The sequence below is a fragment of the Falco cherrug genome, chromosome 20 (genome assembly GCF_023634085.1).
Source record: "Falco cherrug isolate bFalChe1 chromosome 20, bFalChe1.pri, whole genome shotgun sequence".
Lineage (NCBI taxonomy): Eukaryota > Metazoa > Chordata > Aves > Falconiformes > Falconidae > Falco > Falco cherrug.
The window spans coordinates 3,060,868-3,077,729 of NC_073716.1; the positions used below are offsets into that span (position 1 = coordinate 3,060,868).

Genomic DNA, 16,862 nt, shown 5'->3' on the forward strand with positions numbered 1-16,862 from the left:
GCAATTTTGGGAATGGCAGATTCCCAGGAGGGGCAGGAGCAGCCTCAGTCACCCTCGTGCGAGGGCAGCTCAGGGATGTCTGGCCGCACAGCCCTCCACCGTCCCACCCCAGCCCCCCTGGTCCCACCCCAGCCCCCCTGGATGGTGACGGCCTTCCCAGCTCTTACAGACACACCAAGAAGAACACCCGCACCACAGAGAAAAAGGCCTAGGAAGGTTTTTTCCATACAACAAACCAAAACGGATTTTAATAAACATTTATTGATGCGACCTTGTTACACTTTTAGAATCGCAGCTTCTGGAAGAACCACTTATTCTTGCCTGTCTTGTATCTGGAAGAGGAACACATAGGTTAGAGAATGCTCCGTACCAACAGGCAACAGCACCAGCCCCACACCCTAGATGTCCTTGACTTCCCAGCCAGGCAGGATGCAGTGCCCTGCTCGCCCACAGGGAATTCACCTGGTCTCTTCAGCCCAGGCTGCCACTACAACTGCTTTACACGTTTGAACTCCCGATGGAAGTGAACATCAGCTTCCAAATTCTCTGATGAAGCCACCTTGTGAAGGACACCTGCACTACAGTGGCTCCCAGCCCAAGAGCCCCACTAGACACCTTGTGCAGAGGGCAGCCACCGGGAGGTGCCTGCGATTGGCCTACGATCACGGGCAGGGTGCTCTGAAACAGCCAGCGCCCCGGGCTGCCCATGAGACACCCTGCGTCCCGCTGAGGCTGCACCACTTCTTCTGCTGAAGGAGCTTCTGAACAGAAAACTGACCAGAAGGACCGTTAACCCCAACGCTTCTAGGTAAAGCATCACCACTGCCCTGTCCCACTCAACCCAGTGACAGGCAGTGGATGAACTGGCAGCGTGATGCCAAGAGATCGTCATCTGGCACCTGAAAGGCCCCCGCTCGTGCCAGCAGGAGGCCACAGCATCGCCATAAACATCAGCCCACCTCTGCGGCTGTTGGTCAACTGCTCCCCATCTCAACCCACCGCTCCCCGAACAGACGGCTGCATAAACACGCACAGCAGGTGAGGAGAAATGCCCTCAACCACAAACATATCTGAGGAATTTGGGGCAGAAGCGTCCAACCCGGGACTCACCCAGGCTACAGCACAACTGCAACCGAGTCCTCTGACACCGCTGAAGAGACCAGCTTCCCACTCACCTTTCCTCAAATTTCACCTTGGCTTCACGTCTCGCTTTGCGTTTTAGAGCGGGGTCCCTGAACACGTCCTTGTTGACCACCGTCTTGTCCAGTGGAATATCGACAGAATACCTGGCCAGGAGAGCAGCCAGGTTCACAACAGTTGCGGTATGTGGCAGGGGGATGAAAATGAAGTGAGCAGCCCAAAGCTGCTGTCAAACACAGATGCTAGTGCCAGCGTAGGGGACTACAGTCCTTAAAGCCTTCTCAGCTCAGGAAATCACCAAACCAAAAGCATTCAAAGGCATTTAATGCAGTCTATAAAGGAAACAGCTACATGCATCACAAGGGACTGTACACAGTTCTATCCACTGTGCTGCATCTGGCCACCTGCACCAGCAGGAGCTCCCAGGAGATGGGATGAAATGTCACTGGCTTGCAGCAGCTCTACCAACACCCCAGAGCTTCGTGCTTGCCTCAAAGGATCATCCACGATCAAGAGCAAAGTGAGTGTAGCTAAAATAAGAGCCAGCTGCCTTATTTCAGTAGTTCATTAATATTTCCTGTCAGCCTCACACCCCCCAAGTCTGTTTTTGCAGGGTGTGCACCCCACGTTCCTCCAACCGCGTAATTACGATGCTTAGTGACTCCCAGTGTTCACTAGAGAGAACACACAAGAGCTACGACCGCTGAAGAGACGAGACTCCCCCAACCCCGGCAGCAACAGCCGCAGCCCTGCCAGCCGCACTCCTGCGGCCACTCACCGGGTCGGCATCAGGTGGTTGTAGTTGTAAACCTTGACGAAGGACTTGATCTTGGACCTCTTTGCGATCTTCTTCTTGCCCATGGCAGCTGTCACCTTCCGCGGGTACCGGTCGATGCCTGCCACCAAGGCGTGGCTGTACGGCCGGTCCGAAGTGCCATCATCGATGTTCTGAAACACAGCGACCGCAGGCGGCCATGGCACCGCGGAGCCCCGCCAGCAGCCCCGCCGGGGCGGCCGCTCCCCAGAGAGCCCGCGGCAGCGCTCCGGGCCCTCGCCCACCCCGCGGCACCGCCGGCAGGAGCGGCCGGGCCCGCCCGCGCTCACCTTCACGATGACGGCCTTGCGGCCCGAGTAGCGGCCGGCCAGCACCAGCACCACCTTCCCCGGCTTCATGAACTTGCCCATCTCTGCGGGACACAGCACGCCGCGGTCACAGCCCGGCCCCCGGCCGCCCCCGGCCCGCGGATGGCGGCGGATCCCTCACCGGCCCCGCACTCACCGAGGATCCAGCGGCGATGGCGCCCAGGCCGGAAGAGGACGCAGCCGCCTCACCCCGACCTTTCACCCCGACCTTTCACCCCGTGTCACCGCCGTCACTTCCGCTCCGCCGCGACGAGCCGGGCGCGCATGCGCGGGGCCACACCGCCGGTGCCGGCGAACGGGCCGCAGTACCCGGTGTCCGCCCCCCGCGCCCTCGGCCCCGCTCCTGGCCCCTCCCGTTCCCGGTGCCCCCAAATCCCTGCCTCACCCCCCACCCCCGCCTCCGCTTCTCACCGCCCTGATTTCGGTGTCCCCCCATCCCGGTACCCCCCCCCCCCCCCAATTCTCACCGCCCTGATCACCATGTCGCCCCCATCCCGGCGCCTCCTGCCCCACTCCTGGGGTGCTCCCGGTGCCCCCCAATCCCAGCCCCCCCCCCCGATTCTTACAGCCCTGATCCCAGTGTCATCCCCTCCCATCCCGGTGCCTCCCAATCCCACCCCCTCCCCCCGATTCTTACAGCCCCGGTGCCCCCCCCAATCCCAACACCCCACCCACCCCCCCCTCCACGCCGATATCCCCGCCCCCCCTCCCCCCCCCCCCGGTTCTTACAGCCCTGATCCCAGTGTGTCCCCCACCACCCCAGCACCCCCCCAAACCCTGCATCCCCCCACCCCAGTACCCCTCCCTGATTCTTACAGCCCTGCTCCCAGTGTCCCACACCATCCCGGTGCCCCCCAAACCCTGCATCCCCCCATCCCGGTTCCCCCCCCACATTCTCACAGTCCTGATCCCAGCGTCCCCCCCCACTCCCAGCCCCCCTACCCCAATCCCCACCGCCACCCCCCCCACTCCCAGTGCTGTGGCAAGGTAGGCCCCACGGGGAGTGGGTGCCTGACCACCCACCGCAGCACAAAGCCAGGCCCTGTTCTGGCAGGAATTACAGAAAATGTAAAGCCCGATCCCGGGATTCCGAGCCCGGCGACCCAGCACGTGCGGCACAAAGGCCAGCAGCGTACACACATTCAAACACGGTTACTGGAGATGGGTCTCCCCCCACAGACACTTGCTAAAGCGATTTAATGAATCCCCTAGAAAACACGGGGTCGTGGGCACACTGACCACTGCACAAACGCTTCAAAAAAGGAGCTCGGGGACCGTCAGAGGAAGCTCCCAGTGCCAGCCCCTCACCGGCAGCCTGAAGAACGGGGCCACTTCTGCGGCCTGCGGAGCCACCACGGAGCACAGCCCCCCATGCCTGCAGCTCAACGTGTCTTCCTCATCCATACAGCAGGCAGGGAAGTCATTTGCCATGAGGCAACCAAACACCTGCCGGCCTGCCTGGCCTTCCTGGGAGAGGTGTCTCCGAGGGGCATCTTTTAGAGCACAAACTTTGAGAACCAAGTGTGCAGATGGGGCACAGGAGCCAGGCTGCGCATTCCAAGGGGCTTTATCGCTCTGTGGCCAGCCCCCTACCACGCTCAGGCAGCCAGCCCCACGCACCGCACGCTTGCAGGCACCTGCTCACCAGCGCAGCCACTTCCGAGCTGCACAAAAGGGGGCAGGGTGAGGTGCTGTACAGCGTGTGGCCTCCAGCAGCTTTGCAGCAGCAGCCTTGTCAAACACAGATTTCCAGCATCAAGACACCGTGAGATTTCCCTAAAAGCAAATACCAGTTTCAAAGAGCTGAACTTAGTCTTAAAAAAGCCAGGCTTCTTGAGCCCAACAGCTGCCTACTTGTGGAAAACCGGATGACCTACAACAAAAATACATCAAAAAGCGTCTTTGATGTTTTTCAGCTGCCGGACAGCCAGGTCAACCGGGAGGTTGAATTTCAAGTTGCTGAGGCGACTGAGAACATTGAGCGCGCTCTCAAAGCCTGTGTTTGCCATGTAGCTCCATGGCTGGTAGTGGGACTGTACCAGAGCTCCAGATTTGCAGATCAGATTGACCCAGGAGACCAGGCGCTGCTCGTTCAGCGCCATACACACCAGAGCTTTCAGTTCAGAGTCTGCACTGCGCTTGAAGGGGTCATGTTCCGTCAGGACAGTGTGAATCGCTGTCAGCAGGCTCTGCTTGGGGGTAACGGCCACTCCTCCCGTCACAGGCAAGGCAAAGGACTGGGAGAGCTTGTGAGCCGGGGATTCTACAAAGGCTTGTCCATTCTTAGCATTGTAGTACTTCACAAAGAGCTCCCAGGGGTGCATGGTCTGCGGCGATGAGGTGAACGCAGGAATCAAGCACGCAATGGGTGCCAAGACCAGGCTCATTCCTTGAGAAGAGGCGTAGAGCCCGTGAGCCATCAGGTCCCGCAAAGCTATGGTCAACTCCTTCCGCACAGCTAGAGTCAGCTCATCTCTGCCTCCTAAGGGAACGTCCTGCAGGTCGGAGGAACTGATAACGTGGTCTTCCTGCTGGTGTTTCAGAGCCAGCTGCCTCACCCGCTCTACTGACAACTCCAGTTTCTTAATTAAGGGGGAATAGTCCTTGTTGGCTTGGTCCTTCTGCCAGAGGGTCCGAGGAATCTGATCAGTAGCACAACCAAACTGACTGACAGCAAATATTTGTAGCACGGCCAGCATGCGACGCATGAGGTGCAGGCCTGTCTCTCGCATCTTTCTGGCATCTTCTGGGTTCACTGATCAGGTTAGAAAAGAATAAAAAAAATCTCATTAAGGAATCACCAGCTCTGGTCTTTCATATACACAAAGGGAGCACAAATGCCTGCTTCTCCTCCTTGGGAGCTTTTGTCACTAGAACTGATGCTACTTTTTCTAGTTTCAAAGCGCTGAAGCCAACCAGAAAAGCAAACATTTGCATATCTTGTTCTCGACAATCGGGTCATCTTACAGAGAAGAAACCCTACAACAGCTTTGCTAGTGGGCATGTACACAGTGAGGAAAGATCATTCTTTAGACACGACGATATCACACCGGTAATCAAGAGATATCAAAACCTTTGCTGAAGGAGATCACTGCTTACTTTTAAGAAGCGTCTTGTCTCAGCAGGCTAACATATACTGCTTATTCCTGAAGCCATTATTAAATTCAATTTTTAAGAGCAGCCACACCAGCTAAGACCCAAATTTCATCCCTGACTAGCAGCAGATGCCTCAGATTACAAAAAGCAAAGGTATTGTAGTATTTCCTCTAGTATACTATTCTAGCTCCAATAAATTCACGTGATAAGTAGACAAGTCTCAAATTATAAAGAACACTGGATCCATCCAGCTCCCTGTACCTGCTCACAGAGCTAAGTCTTCAAACAGCATTAATTACAGTGCGGCCCAACAGCGTGTACAAGACAAGGCTGCTCAGCCTGTCTGCATTTTGCACTAAGCATCACAAGTCCCTTACTATTCCTGATCCCTGCTGAGGACCAATCCCACCCTCTATGCCCAGGCTCAGGTTCTGTGATTACACTCATGATCCCACAGAGGAAGGGTAAAGGAACTGGACACAGGGCTTGTGTCAGTCAGAGCAGGAAAGCAGAAAATCCAGCTGCCAGGAAAAAGCAAAGCAGCCTAGTGTGACTGGATGCTGGTTTGTGCTTGCCAAACCCCAAGTGTGTGGCAGCGGGAGCAGTGTGGAAGCTCTGAGCCAAGCAGCGCCCACCTCTGTTTCCAGAAGGCCGTGTATTTGGTTTGCAGGAACCACCACCATCTTTTCTGCCTGCACATTCACAGTGTCCATCTTCCACCTTACCCGAGCTTCCAACTTCATCTAAAACAAGAGTTTCACACTGTTATTTCACACTTGTGAATTTAAGCTGTGTATCCCAAGTATTAAGGTCAATATTTATCAGACCTCTCTGTGCTCTTTTTGTCAAGTCTCTCGTTCTCCCCACCATCACTTCAGCGAGATTTGTACTTCCCTGTGAGCCAGAAACTCTTCCTGCATCCTCTGACACCTGTCCCCCCTCCTCATGACTTTTTTCAGGGAGTTACAAAGCAATTCAATCTGCTCATCTAAAAATTCAGCACTGACCCTGGATGAAGTTGATGAACATTTCGAGGTCCCTTATCTGTGTCTTCAGTTGTTCCACCAGCTGTTCCTTCACCCTGGCTGGATTAACGATCTGTGCTATGGCAGCATCCACACGCTGCCGCAATTCCTCTGGTGAGAGCGTTGCAATATCTTCACTTAAGTCCATGTCCAGCTTCTTTATCAACTCATTTATAATCATCTGCAACACACAAGTTAGTAGCATGATCTCACCATGTGGTGCTGCTGCCCGTGAGCTTCAAAATACTCCTTTACCCATCCGTTACCCTGGAAACAGGCCACCTTTGCTGCACATCGAAAAGTGCAAGAGAAGACATGGGACAGGTTTACACGCGCAGACAAACTACTAATACTCTACTGCAGCTGCTGGCGAGACATAAGGACTAACTCCTACCGTCTGCAAGAGGCTCTCACAGATATTAAGAAATACAGCCAGAAGGGTTTTGTGAGCCTTACCCGTTGTCTTTCCATAACCACAGACTGTGGCAGGGAATCATAGCTGCCCTCTTGGTAAGCAAATGTCTCCAGGTCATCCAGCTGTGTCTTCAGCTGCAGGATCAGCTCTCTCTGTTTCTCCTTCTGCACCTCAATTTGCTCCCGCTTCTCTTGCTCACTCTGGAAAAAAAATACCAGTAAATAAAATTGAAGACTTATTGTCATAATAAAGCCCCAGAGAACAGGATCACAGTATGAGGAACATTTCCTTCAGCTCATGCACTAACTAGCCAACACTGCAGGCCAGTCCAGGAAAGAGACGTGCCTGCGCATCAGGGAGAGGCACCAGCTGCTTCGCCTCACCTGACAAAGGAGGCGCCTCCCCAGACCTGCTGCACCCAAACCCCGTCTCACCAGGCCAGGGCTCAGGAAGCACCGTTGCACGTTGCCAACCAAAGCGTACGTTATCACGGATCCTCTGAGTCAGCACCGTATCGCGGAGCAGAGCAGTGACACACAAGGCAGGGCTTTAACGCCCGTCCCCGCAGGCTGGCTCCCAGCCACCGAGGCCACACACGGCACGGCAGCCCAGCTTTGTGCGAGCTCCCACGGAGGCAGCCGGGGCCTCTGGGCAGCGTGGGGCTGGTCACCTCAGCCGCCACGCTCCCTCCATGCCTCCCCACAGCCAACGGGCTCACAGCCACCGCTACCGGCCAGCAGCTGGGTGGGACGCACACAGCGGTCCCGGGGCTGCCACCGCCGTTATCCGAAAGGAGACGGGACTCCCGTCAGGGGGCCCAGGCCTGGCCTGGTGGCGGCGCCCCCCGCACTCACCGGGGCACCCCCTAGGCCGGGCGCTAGCGGTGCGGGGCAGCCGCGGAAGGCGAAGTCCTCCAGGTCGCGGAGCAGGCGCTGCTGCTCGGCCGGGCCGGCCCGGGCCACCTGCCGCAGCCGGAACTGCACCTGCGCGAAGTGCGAAGCCAGCGCCAGCAGCGCCCCGTGCAGCCGCCGCCGCTCAGCCCGCAACCGCGGCACCGACTGCGGCGACCCGCCCGCCGCCGCCTCCTCGTCCTCCTCCTCCTCCTCGGCCGTCACCGCCGCCGACACGGCGCCCACCGGCGCCCAGCGCTCCCCCGGGCCCAGCGGGCCGCCCTCCGCCTCCATGACCGCCGCTACCGGCGCCGCCACCGCCACACCGGCGCCATCTTGCTGCCGCGGGGCGGGGCCTGGCGGGGGCGGGGCCTGGCGGCGGGGGGGCGGGGCCTGCGTGGCGCCAGGGCGCCCCCCCGCGGCCCAGCGGGGCCTGGCGGTCCCGGGGGGTGCCGGGGGTCCCGCGGGGCCCCGGGGTTGCGGTCCGGGGCGGGGCGCTGGGCTGGCGAGTGGGCCGCGAGGTGACCGCGACCGGCCCGGCCCGACCGCCCCCCCTGCCCACGCTGCCACCCCCCGCTGACGCCCCCCGGCCCAAAATAGCGCGGGGCGGAGCCGGCACCGCCATGGCGAGGTGAGTGCGGCGGGACAGGACTGGACGGGGCAGGCAGTGCCCGGGGGGTCGCTCCGTCGTGGCCCGGGGGCTAAGGCACCGGCAGGCAGGACCCTCCAGCGCGGGGCGGCGCGGGGAGCGAGGGCAGGCCGGCCTGCAGGGCTGGGGAGGGCCGGGAGGGGGGCCCGGCCAGCCCACTCCCCGCGGGCAGGGCACCCCCGGGGGACAGGGACCCGGCGGGGGGCGGCGGAGGCACCCCCGGCCCGCTCTCTGCACAGGCAGCCCGCCAAGACGCTGTGGTACGACCGCCCGCGCTACGTCTACCTGGAGTTCTGCGTGGAGGACAGCAGGGACGTCCAGGTCGTCATCGAGGAGCAGCGGCTGGTCTTCAGGTGGGCTGCCACCACCCTGCCCGGCGGGGCCGAGGGCCCCCCACCCGGCTGGCTCGCGGGGCTGGAGGGACCCCATCAGAGCCGGCTGCGCGTGGCCTCGGCCCCCTCCTAAGCCAGGCTGTTGGCGGTGTTTTGGCAGTTGCAAGAATGCAGACGGCGTGGAGTTCTACAATGAGATCGACCTGTATGCCAGGGTCAACTCCAAGGTGAGCCTTACCCCAGCAAACCGCTCGCCGACAGCCTGCGTCAGGCTCGGAGCTAAACCCAGCCTGTGCGGGGCTGAGCAGCACCGCTTGGCGTTGAATCCTGCCCGTTTCCCGAGAGCCTGAGTGGGGTGAACACCAGCCTGGGAGCCCTGGGCCTGAGCCCGGCGCTCACCGTGCTGCCTTGGGCCAAAACCAACCTGCCTCCCTGCTTCTGTGTCTCTCATGGCCTGCACGTGGCTGAGCTTTAATCCTGTGTGTGTCTGCAGTGGATTACAGAGAGGAGTCTGGCAGACGCTGAGGTGAGACACACCTGATCTCTTGTCAGGACTCACGGGAGAAGCGCTCTGACCGCTCCATCACGTGCTTTATGAGGAAGTGGAAGGAGAAAGTGGCCTGGCCACGCATCACCAAGGAGAACATCAAGGTGTGTGTGGCACAACAGGCAGGACCAGCCTCAGCACGTGTCCTGTCCTCACACAGCACCTCGCAGCCCCCGGGGAGCAACCTACCCCCGGGACAGACACCAGGGACCCCAGCAGAGCTTCCAAATAGCCCAACATCACGATCACCGCCATTCCATAGGCCTCTGCCCTCCAGGAAGGATGTGGCTCCCCTTTACCTTAACACACGCAGGGCCAGGGCCAGCACCGGCTGGCGAAGGGACACGCTCCCCTTTCTGCCCTTCCCCAGCCCCCTCGCCTGCGTGGGAGCAGCCTGCGCTCGCCCCACAGAGCGACCCCTGGGCTGCGAGGATGTGGGTGGGTGCTGCGGCCCCGCCGTGCCGCTCCCTCCCTCAGGAGATGCTCTCTGCCCACAGCCGGCCTGGCTCTCCGTGGACTTTGACAACTGGCGAGACTGGGAAGGGGACGAGGAGGTGGAGAGGGCCATGATGGAGCAGTACGCAGAGGTGAGCTGGGCCGCAGGCCTCGGGGTCCTGGGGTGTGTGGGCGGGTGCTCGGGATGGGGGGAGCCGGGCACCTGGAATCGCCACAGCCGGCTGTTCCCCATCCAGCTCCTGGAGAAGGTGACGGACAAAGGCCCCCCGCCAGCCATGGATGACCTGGATGTAAGTACGGCCTGCGGGCTGCTTCCCCCGAGCCTCCGGCTCCCGCTTGTCCCGGGACACCGGCAGCAGCTCCAGCTGCTCTGCTTGGGCTGCCGGTCCCGGGGGGGCCCGGCCGGTCCCTGCTGCCGTGGCCGGGGGCTGGCCAGCCCCTTCCCCAGCACCTCGCCCTTCCCTCCCGCAGGACGAGCTCTGAAGCCCGGGCCCCCGAGGACACCGCGGAGGCCTCCCGGTGCACCGGCAGCACGCGCTTCCGGGGGCCGCCCCAGCAGCTCCCCGCCGGGCCGTGACCCAGCCGGTCTCCGGTCTCCTGTGCCCGTTACCCGCGCGGGGCACGGGGCAATAAACGTGAGCTGCCACCGCAGCCTGTTGTCTGCTTGGGCCGCCGCCGCGTCAGTCACTGGGGAGCCGTCCCCCCCACCGGCACCGGGTGCTCCTCCGCTCCCCGCCAGCCCCGTGTCACTCCGCGGTGGCCGTTCCGCTACCCGGCCCCGTGTCCCTTCTCGGCCGCCGTACCGGTTACCCAGCCCCGTGTCCCTCCTCGGCCGCCGTACCGGTTACCCAGCCCCGTGTCCTTCCGCGTCCGCCTTCCCGCTACCCGGCCCCGTGTTCCTCCGCGGTCACCGCCGGCCCCGTGTGTCCCCCCCGGCCATCGCCATGGTGTTCCAGTGCCAGCGGGACAGCTGGGCCCGACAGGTAGCGGCGGGGCAGGCGGGGGGGGTAGGGGGCGCCCGGGCCTCCCCTCACAGCTCCGCGTCTCTTGCAGTTCGCCACCCGGGTGGTGTCGTGCCGGGCGGCGGAGCTGCGGCCCGAGGGCGGCGGGGAGCCGGTGCGCGGTTTCCAGGTGGTGCTGGAGGACACCATCCTCTTCCCCGAGGGCGGCGGGCAGGTGCGGGCCGGGCCGGGCGGGGAGTTGGGGGCCGGGGCTGGGTGGGGGACAGACGTGGCCAGATGGGGGGGGGCGGAGCTGGGGGCCGGGAGCCGGAGCTGGGGGCCGGGGTCCGGAGCTGGGGGCCGGGGTCGGGGGCCGGAGCTGGGAGCTGGGCCGAGGCCGGGGGCTGGGGGCTGGAGCTGGGGGCTGGGGTCGGGGGCCGGGGCCAAGCTGGTGCTGGGCTGGGGGCTGGGCCGGGGGCTGGGGCTGGATGGGGGCAGACATGGCCAGGTGGGGGGGCCGGGCGGGGGGCAGGTACGGCCAGGTGGGGGGCGCCGGGGCTGGGGGCCGGGGTCGGGCCAGGCTGGGGGCTGGGGCCGGGTGGGGGCCAGACATGGCCACAATGGGGGCGGGGGGGGGCTGGGCTGGGCTGGGGCTGGGGGACAGGTATGGCCAGGTGGGGGCAGGGGCCAGGCCAGCGGCACTGACCCCCTGTGTCCGCAGCCGGATGACCGCGGCCTCATCGGCGAGGTGCCGGTTCTGCGTGTGACCCGGCATGGCGCCGAGGCCGTCCACTTCGTGCAGACGGCGCTGGAGCCGGGCGCTGAGGTGCTGCTGTCGCTGGACTGGGAGCGCCGCTTCGACCACATGCAGCAGCACTCAGGTGCGTGCCCTGGCCTGACCGAGGGGTGTCCGGTGGCTGGCGGGGCCGCGGAGCCTCACCTGGCTTCACCCAGGCAGGGGCATTCAGTGCCCAGCTGTCCCCACCCAGGTCCTGGCAGGGGGCACCCCACAGCTCTGTGTGACCAGTCCATCCCCGGGGCCACTGAGGAGGGCAGGTGGCTCCCCTGCGGGCTCTCCTGGACTTGTGAACAATCCCGCTGCAAACAGGGGATGTTCAACCTGCTTCGAAGTCTTTAGCGTGCGCCATGGGGCTCTCGGGATCTCAGGGCCCACGGGGTGATGGCCACTTCTTCTGTCTGCTCCTAAGCAGCAGCACAAGCCCCACAGCGCCAAGCGCACAGCTGGGCATTTGCAAATGGTGTGGGGAACATCAGCAGAAAAAATACGGTCTGACTGAAAATCATTTCTTGTATGCGGTGGTGCTCAAAGCTGTTGCTTGCACGTCTCTTCCAGGACAGCATCTCATCACTGCCGTCGCCGAACAGATGTTTGGATTCAAAACGACTTCATGGTGAGGGGAAAGGCTCCCTTAGACCCCGGTCTTACCTTGCTTGGCACGTGCCACCGTGCTGGGCCGCAGGGAGCTGAGCATTGATAAATCAAAAACAGTTTGTCCTTGGACGTTTCCCTTGAGCTCAGAGGGCCTGGGAGAGGTGACTGAACTGGAGGACGCTCTGTCTTGTCCTCCTCCAGATGTTTGGTGTGCATCTGGTGTGCTGTAAATAGCAGGGAGAAGAGGGAAGTATGTTTTTAGTTGCCACGTTCCCAGCAGTGGGATGGCATGCAGTGCTGCACAGTGGGACCTTCCACTGCTCTTAGCTACAGCAGCAGATGTTCTTCATTGGTGCAGGGAGCTGGGCCGTCAGCGAAGTGTCATTGAGCTGGACACCCCCTCCATGACAGCAGAGCAAATAGAGACCCTGGAGAGGAGCGTGAATGAGAAAATCCGGGAGAGGGTGCCGGTGGTGGTGAGGGAACTGGCTGCAGATGACCCTGAAATTGAAACAGTGAGTGGTGGGGAGAGAACTGACGGTATCCACGGGACCAAAATAACTGCGGCGTGGATGTCACCTTGTTTGCCATTGTCCTTTTGCTAGGTGAGAAGCCGTGGTTTGCCCGATGACCACGTGGGGCCAGTGCGAGTTGTTGACATTGAAGGCATCGACTCCAACATGTGCTGTGGGACCCACGTCTCCAACCTGAGTGACTTGCAGGTGAGGGGCTGCAGCTGAGCTGCCGTCGAGGGCCTCGTTCCACACATTCAGACCTAGCACAGCGGGAGTCCCCGAGTTCCACGGTCTGCTGGAAATTGTCCCGATGGTAAAGGGAGTGGTGGAAGCCCCGTGCTGGGTGAGCCCCCGCAGGACTGCACACAGGTTGGCAGGCTTTGTCCGGTCAGCCAGGCTCATTTTTTTGTTAACAGAACTCGGCCCTTGGCTGTAGCAGTGATGTTTTCTGAACTGTCCGTGCCTCTGCAGAGGGCTCGTGGTATCTCTGCAGTATGGCGGTGCATTGCTGGGTGGCTAGCCATTTGTTCCCTCTGCTTAAATCACTGATATTTTGAGTGTCACGAATGAGATATCCTCTCTGCAGAGAGGTGGAGATAAAATTCTAGAGCCACCTTTAAGTGTTCCTGTCTTTTCAGTCATTTGTTGGAGCCTGTATCCCGGCAGAGGCATCCAAATGCACTGCAGAGTGCAGCGTGTGACTAGCAAATTGTATTAATTCCACTATATCACCATCCTTTGTTTTTTGTGTGTTGACCTTATGGTTGATTTTAATCGGTTTATTTTCACTGTCAGAGAGTCAATATACACGACAAGGCATAGCCTAGTAGGAACTGGCCACCTCTGTGAGTATAAGTGAAATACTGTTCTTTTCTGACAGGGGTGATTTTCTTTTTAAGGTTATTAAACTCCTTGGCACAGAAAAAGGGAAAAAGAACAAAACCAACTTGGTTTTCCTGACAGGAAACAGAGTGCTGAAGTCAATCGAACAAAGTCACAGCACTGAGAAGGCTCTAACCTCACTGCTCAAGTAATACCCTTTCCACTTTTGTTATTTCATCTTTATTGTTCCTTCTGACAAATATCACATAAGCCTCAGAGTACAACTACACGGTGCTTTTTGTGATGATACCTGTGTTTGCTCCTTTAAGAAATCCTTTCTTTGTCCTTTAGAGTAGGGATTCAAGTTCGCCTTGTGTTCTTTCAGAAACGGACCAGGTGAGCACATAGAGGCTGTGAAGAGACTGCAGAGTTCTGTGAAACTGCTTCAGAAGGTATGAGGATGGCTCAGAAAAGCAGGTTGTGCTGCTTCCTGTAGACGTGAGCTTTAGTCGTGATAACTGGGAATTGAATCGTAGGCATCTGTTTTTGTGGAAATGGTGAAAACTGCTCCGATCTCTGGGAACACTGTGTTCACAGTGACTTCTCCATCTGCAGCACAGTTTATTTGCTTTTTTTTTTTTTCAGAATAACTTGAACCTGCTTAGAGATATTGCTGTTTTGATAGCCCGGGACTTCAAGAGCAAACCTGTTCGAAGTCAGCTGTTTGTGTTACACAGGTATGGGAGAGTTCAGGGAAAAGGGTAAAACAGTATCTTGCACCTTTTATGGCAGTTCTCTCCGACACCTATTCAGGCTTGTTTCTCAAGGAAGAATACAGACAAGGTGAATAGAACTGCCTCAGCCTGCTGGAAGGTTGTGTGATGAAAGTTCATTTATTGTGTAAATAAAATTCAGTCACTGAATTCTCCTGGTTGTATAGCTAAACGGTCTTATCTGGTTTCTCTTTGCCCTTGAAATTTTTAAACAAAACCGAGGAGCTCTGTTTTTTAAAGATAAACACTTAAATAATTCCTAATATGTCCACAGGAATGCACAGAGAGGATTTAGATATATAGAAAAAACCCTAATCCCCATCCTAACAGCAAGAGGCCAAAACACAAGGCTTGATCAGGCCTTTGGTTTCTGGTTGATATTTTGGTCTCTAGTGGGGTTTTTTTGCTTTTTTTCTGAAGTGCTTTTTTTACCCACCCATACAGGAAAGAGGGTGACTCTGAATTTATGAACATCATCGCTAATGAGATTGGGACAGAGGTGAGTCACTGATGAAGGCTGACCTGGCACCACTGGCTTTTTCCTTCAAGCTGTAGCCCAGGCGGGCACTGGCCAGGCTTCTGTTTGTACCGTAGTCACAAGCTACAGGTCTGTTTCCTTTCAGAAGTTAGTGAGGTGATTGTCCCCAGCAGCCTCGGTCTGCAGGGGAATCCTCGACAGCCAAGAGATGCAGCAGTGAAAATTCGGAGCCCTGGGGAAGAGCCTGTCCCCCCGAGAGCTGTACAGAACCTCTTTGGATGTGGACGGGATAGGATAGGACAGCTGTTTTAAAACAGAATATTTTAGTTGGAAGGGACCTACAACAATCATCTAGCCCAACTGCCAGCGTTTAACTGGGGATACCCCAGTACCTGTTCTGTCCCCCGCAACATATGATTGAACGTGAAAGGTTCAAAAGCCCCCCTTTCCTTTTACTTTCTTCAAGTTGAGTCTCTGTCTTGGTAATGCACACAAACTGCTGAATTGTTGGCATGCTTGGGGTCCTGTGGCCAGGGTCTCTGTCCTCTTCCCAGACCAGGGGGGCAGTGGTTATTCCACAGCAGGACCCTTCTCTCTGTCCACAGGAGACCCTGCTGTTCCTGACTGTGGGAGATGAAAAAGAAGCAGGACTCTTTCTTCTAGCTGGACCTGTTGAAGCAGTTGAGAATTTAGGTCCCAGGTAATGCGTTCTATGGTTTCTTTAAAATTAGTAGGAATGCTAATGTTGCAGACTAAGCAGCTGAGCAGTATAATTAGGGCACGGATCCTTGTTTGGGTCTGGAGCAGGTTAGGCTGGGCAGCTCTCTTCTCTGCGAGTGGCCTTCAGCCCGTACTGTTGCTGCAGGGTGGCAGAGCTGCTGGGAGGCAAAGGAGCTGGGAAGCGAGGCCGCTTTCAGGGCAAGGCGACCAAGATGAGTCGGCGAGGAGAAGTGCAAGCTCTGCTCCAGGAATTTGTCAGCCACCGAAGCCCTGAAGCGTAAGGAACAATTCTCGAAGTCTTCCCTGCTTTGCATAAGCTCCACCACCTTCTCTCCCAGAGAATAAAGACATTAAACCCAGGAGCTGGTGTGCATATGCTCTGTGTGAGCTGATTTGGTGCTCGTGGAAAACTGGGGGAGGGCGTCTGCCATCCAGGCTTTGCTGCAAGGCATCTTTCATTTCTTCAGACAAATGGTACACAGTCTTAAGTGATTAAAAGTAGTCATTATTTAACTACTTTGTAGGCTTCCTAAAACGAAGAGCGGGGCCCTCCTGTTTGCAGTACATTGTGGCTTTTTACTTTGTACCAGTTGCTGAGGAATAATTGCTTTGTGAGCACATCAGACTTACAAGCTGGATGACCTTAAAAAAATCAGAACAGTGGTATGAAGCAGAGAGTTTGAGTATGGTATTTGCCAACAATCGCAGGGAAAATGAATCAGGCTTTTGCTGCTGGAATTTTGTAGGGAGAAGAAGGGATGAAATCAGGCAGGAATGGGAGGGATGCTCAGATTAGTAAATCCCCCTTAAAAGACCAAACTAAGAAGCTCACCGGTTATAGCTGCCTACAGAACTGGGAGGCAAGATGACAAGATGTTACCAAGCCTGTGAGCAAGGAAGGAAGAGGGCACCAAAGGCCAAGGCTCCATGAGCCCTTTCTTAAAAAAAAAGGACCTGACATTTTTTTTCCTGGCTATTGGGAAATCTGCGGATGCAGGAGGTCTGAGGGTGTGTGTGCTGATGCCACTGTCACGGCTCCTCGCTGCTGCCCAGCGTGCAGGGTCGCTGCTGAGCTCTGGGCTCAGTGGTCGCTGTGGCCCCAGCTGCAGCGCTGCCGGGAGCAGCTGGCGGGTGACACCGGCTTTGTCACTGCGGTCCCACAGCTCCACTGCGGTACCATCGAATATGTTGCTGCAAAAGGGAATCTGATCCGTTTCCAGTTGGCCTGGCAGAACCATGTTGACACACACCCGCTCACTCTGCATGGATAGAAGCAGCCACCCGGTGCCTTGGTTTGCAGGCAGACAGAAAACCCTATTAAAGTTGTTTGAGCTGCACGTTGGGCGTTTCTTGTAGGTATGTGCTCGAACATTTCCTTCAGTTCTGTCACTGTGAGTTTGAGCTGTCATTACCGTTCTCTTCTCCCCAGCAGTGGCCTCTGCCTCTGCAAGAATATCTCATGTTCAGTTGTTTTCCACGGTAAGAAATGCCCCTACAGAAAAGCAGCAACCTGGCCTGAGCATTGCT

The 16,862-nt window shown here is 58.2% G+C and overlaps 4 protein-coding genes across 5 annotated transcripts; 2 read left to right on the top strand and 2 right to left on the bottom strand.

Moving 5' to 3' along the window:
• Positions 1-242: 242 nt before the first annotated feature.
• Positions 243-2,540, bottom strand: RPL27 (ribosomal protein L27). Of its 2 annotated transcripts, XM_055697379.1 has the most exons (5): positions 2,420-2,540; positions 2,245-2,327; positions 1,919-2,088; positions 1,176-1,286; positions 243-332 (listed from the first exon to the last, which is right to left on the bottom strand). In XM_055697379.1, exons 2-5 carry the CDS (start codon positions 2,323-2,325, stop codon positions 284-286), a joined length of 411 nt encoding a protein of 136 aa, XP_055553354.1. In that variant the 5' UTR covers positions 2,326-2,327; positions 2,420-2,540; the 3' UTR covers positions 243-283. The 2 variants fall into 2 exon arrangements, with proteins under 2 accessions (XP_055553354.1, XP_055553356.1); XM_055697381.1 differs by lacking the exon at positions 2,420-2,540 and having other exon boundaries at positions 243-1,017; positions 2,245-2,413.
• Positions 2,541-3,462: 922 nt separating this feature from the next.
• RUNDC1 (RUN domain containing 1) lies at positions 3,463-8,136 on the bottom strand. Its single transcript, XM_055697341.1, has 5 exons — positions 7,674-8,136; positions 6,861-7,019; positions 6,387-6,585; positions 6,015-6,122; positions 3,463-5,038 (listed from the first exon to the last, which is right to left on the bottom strand). Exons 1-5 carry the CDS (start codon positions 8,001-8,003, stop codon positions 4,173-4,175), a joined length of 1,662 nt encoding a protein of 553 aa, XP_055553316.1. The 5' UTR covers positions 8,004-8,136; the 3' UTR covers positions 3,463-4,172.
• Positions 8,137-8,180: 44 nt separating this feature from the next.
• Positions 8,181-10,344, top strand: PTGES3L (prostaglandin E synthase 3 like). Its single transcript, XM_055697378.1, has 7 exons — positions 8,181-8,340; positions 8,598-8,711; positions 8,851-8,917; positions 9,243-9,341; positions 9,735-9,824; positions 9,930-9,983; positions 10,165-10,344. The coding sequence occupies exons 1-7, from the start codon at positions 8,333-8,335 to the stop codon at positions 10,174-10,176; spliced, it is 444 nt and encodes a 147-aa protein (XP_055553353.1). The 5' UTR covers positions 8,181-8,332; the 3' UTR covers positions 10,177-10,344.
• A 154-nt stretch (positions 10,345-10,498) lies between these two features.
• AARSD1 (alanyl-tRNA synthetase domain containing 1) lies at positions 10,499-16,672 on the top strand. The gene is made up of 13 exons (XM_055697354.1): positions 10,499-10,676; positions 10,747-10,869; positions 11,356-11,515; positions 11,989-12,046; positions 12,386-12,542; positions 12,633-12,749; positions 13,442-13,572; positions 13,750-13,816; positions 14,010-14,101; positions 14,582-14,636; positions 15,221-15,315; positions 15,481-15,612; positions 16,499-16,672. The coding sequence occupies exons 1-13, from the start codon at positions 10,638-10,640 to the stop codon at positions 16,542-16,544; spliced, it is 1,272 nt and encodes a 423-aa protein (XP_055553329.1). The 5' UTR covers positions 10,499-10,637; the 3' UTR covers positions 16,545-16,672.
• Positions 16,673-16,862: the final 190 nt, after the last annotated feature.